At 66.4% G+C, this 2,008-nt stretch overlaps 1 protein-coding gene across 1 annotated transcript; it reads left to right on the top strand.

Annotated features, from left to right (window-relative positions):
- Positions 1-244: 244 nt before the first annotated feature.
- Positions 245-1,981, top strand: OPN1SW (opsin 1, short wave sensitive; the record flags this gene model as incomplete). The annotated part of the gene is made up of 3 exons (XM_035313508.1): positions 245-590; positions 659-827; positions 1,766-1,981. Coding segments are annotated over exons 1-3 (731 nt in total), but the record flags the coding sequence as incomplete, so codon positions are not given.
- Between the last annotated feature and the right edge of the window lie 27 nt (positions 1,982-2,008).

Here is a 2,008-nt window from a genome sequence, read left to right as displayed (position 1 = left end):
GGTTTATGGGGGGGGGGGCTCCTCAATCGGCTTAGCGCGGCGATTAGGCTGAGCGCGGGGGCTTAGCGCCCCTAATCCCCAAGTTTGGGGGGATGAGGGCCCTGATCCCCCCCTGAGCCGCTAAGCGGCTTGGGGCCACGGGGCTATATGAGGGCCGCGCCGGGGGCGGGGGGGGGGTCCCGCCGCCGGTCCCGTTTCTCCCACCCCCCCCTTCCCCACCCCTCATCCCCAGCCCGCCGCCGTCATGTCGGAGGAGGAGGAATTCTACCTCTTCGCCAACGGCACGGCGCCGGGGCCGTGGGACGGGCCCCAGTACCACATCGCGCCCCCCTGGGCCTTCTACCTGCAGACGGCCTTCATGGGCTTCGTCTTCGCCGTGGGCACGCCGCTCAACACGGTGGTGCTGCTGGTCACCGTGCGCTACAAGAAGCTGCGGCAGCCGCTCAACTACATCCTGGTCAACATCTCCTTCAGCGGCTTCGTCTCCTGCATCTTCAGCGTCTTCGTCGTCTTCGTGGCCAGCTGGCAGGGCTACTTCGTCTTCGGGAAGCACGTCTGCGCCCTCGAGGCCTTCGTGGGCACCACCGGAGGTAGGGGCGGCGCGGCGGGGCGCGGGGCCGGCGGGGCCGCCGCGCTGATGCCGCCGCCTGTGCCGCAGGGCTGGTGACGGGCTGGTCCCTGGCCTTCCTGGCCTTCGAGCGCTACATCGTCATCTGCAAGCCCTTCGGCAACTTCCGCTTCAGCTCCAAGCACGCCCTGATGGTGGTGGCGGCCACCTGGGCCATCGGCGTCAGCGTCGGCTTGCCGCCTTTCTTCGGGTGGAGCAGGTCGGTGCCACGGGGCGGGAGGGGACGGGACGGGATGGGATGGTGACATTGGGTGCCATTGGGTGCCATCAGGTGTCTTGGGTGCCATTGGGTGCCATCAAGTGTCTTGGGTGCCATCAGGTGCCATTGGGTGCCACTGGGTGTCATGGGGTGTCTTGGGGTGCCACTGGGTGTCATGGGGTGTCTTAGGGTGCCATTAGGTGCCATCAGGCATCATGGGTTGCCTTGGGGTGCCATTGGGTGTCATGGGGTGTCTTGGGGTGCCATTGGGTGCCATCAGGTGCCATCAGGTGTCTTGGGTGCCATCGGGTGCCATCGGGTGTCATGGGATGCCACAGGGTGTCTTGGGGTGCCACTAGGTGCAATCAAGTGTCATGGGTTGCCTTGGGGTGCCATTGGGTGTCATGGAGTGTCTTGGGGTGCCACTGGGTGTCACAGGGTGTCTTGGGGTGCCATTGGGTGCCATCGGGTGCCATCAGGCATAATGGGTTACCTTGGGGTGCCATTGGGTGTCATGGGGTGTCTTGGGGTGTCTTGGGGTGTCTTGGGGTGCTACTGAGTGCCATCACATGTCATGGGGTGTCTTGGCACGCTATTGGGTACCGTGGGGTGCCATTAGGGTGCCATCAGGTGCCATGGGGTGTCTTGGGATATCTTGGGGTGCCACGCAAGGTCCCATGGGGATGCCAGGCAGGTGCTGTGGGGTGTCCTATGGGGGTCCCGTGGGGGTGCCACGAGGGTGCCAAGCCACACGGCAGTGCCATGGGGCACCGTGGGCGACGGTGGGGCGCCGTGGGGTTACACGGGGAGCTGTGTGGTGTCAGGGGGTATCATGGGGGTGCCGTGGGGATCAAGGGGATGCCGTGGGGCACCGTGGGGCGCCGGGGGGTGCCGGGGGGTGCCGCACGGTGCCATGGAGCCGCGCCGCCTCCCCTCAGGTACCTGCCCGAGGGCCTGCAGTGCTCGTGCGGCCCCGACTGGTACACGGTGGGCACCAAGTACCGCAGCGAGTACTACACCTGGTTCCTCTTCATCTTCTGCTTCGTCGTGCCCCTGTCCCTCATCATCTTCTCCTACTCACAGCTGCTGAGCGCCCTGCGGGCCGTGAGTGGGGGCGGCACGGGTGGGGAGGGGGTGGGGGGGATGGGATGGGGATGGGGTGGGGATGGGATGGGATGGGG

Source organism: Oxyura jamaicensis, unplaced genomic scaffold (assembly GCF_011077185.1).
Source record: "Oxyura jamaicensis isolate SHBP4307 breed ruddy duck unplaced genomic scaffold, BPBGC_Ojam_1.0 oxyUn_random_OJ5045, whole genome shotgun sequence".
Taxonomy (NCBI): Eukaryota; Metazoa; Chordata; class Aves; order Anseriformes; family Anatidae; genus Oxyura; species Oxyura jamaicensis.
This window is presented reverse-complemented; position numbering and strand designations above follow the sequence as displayed.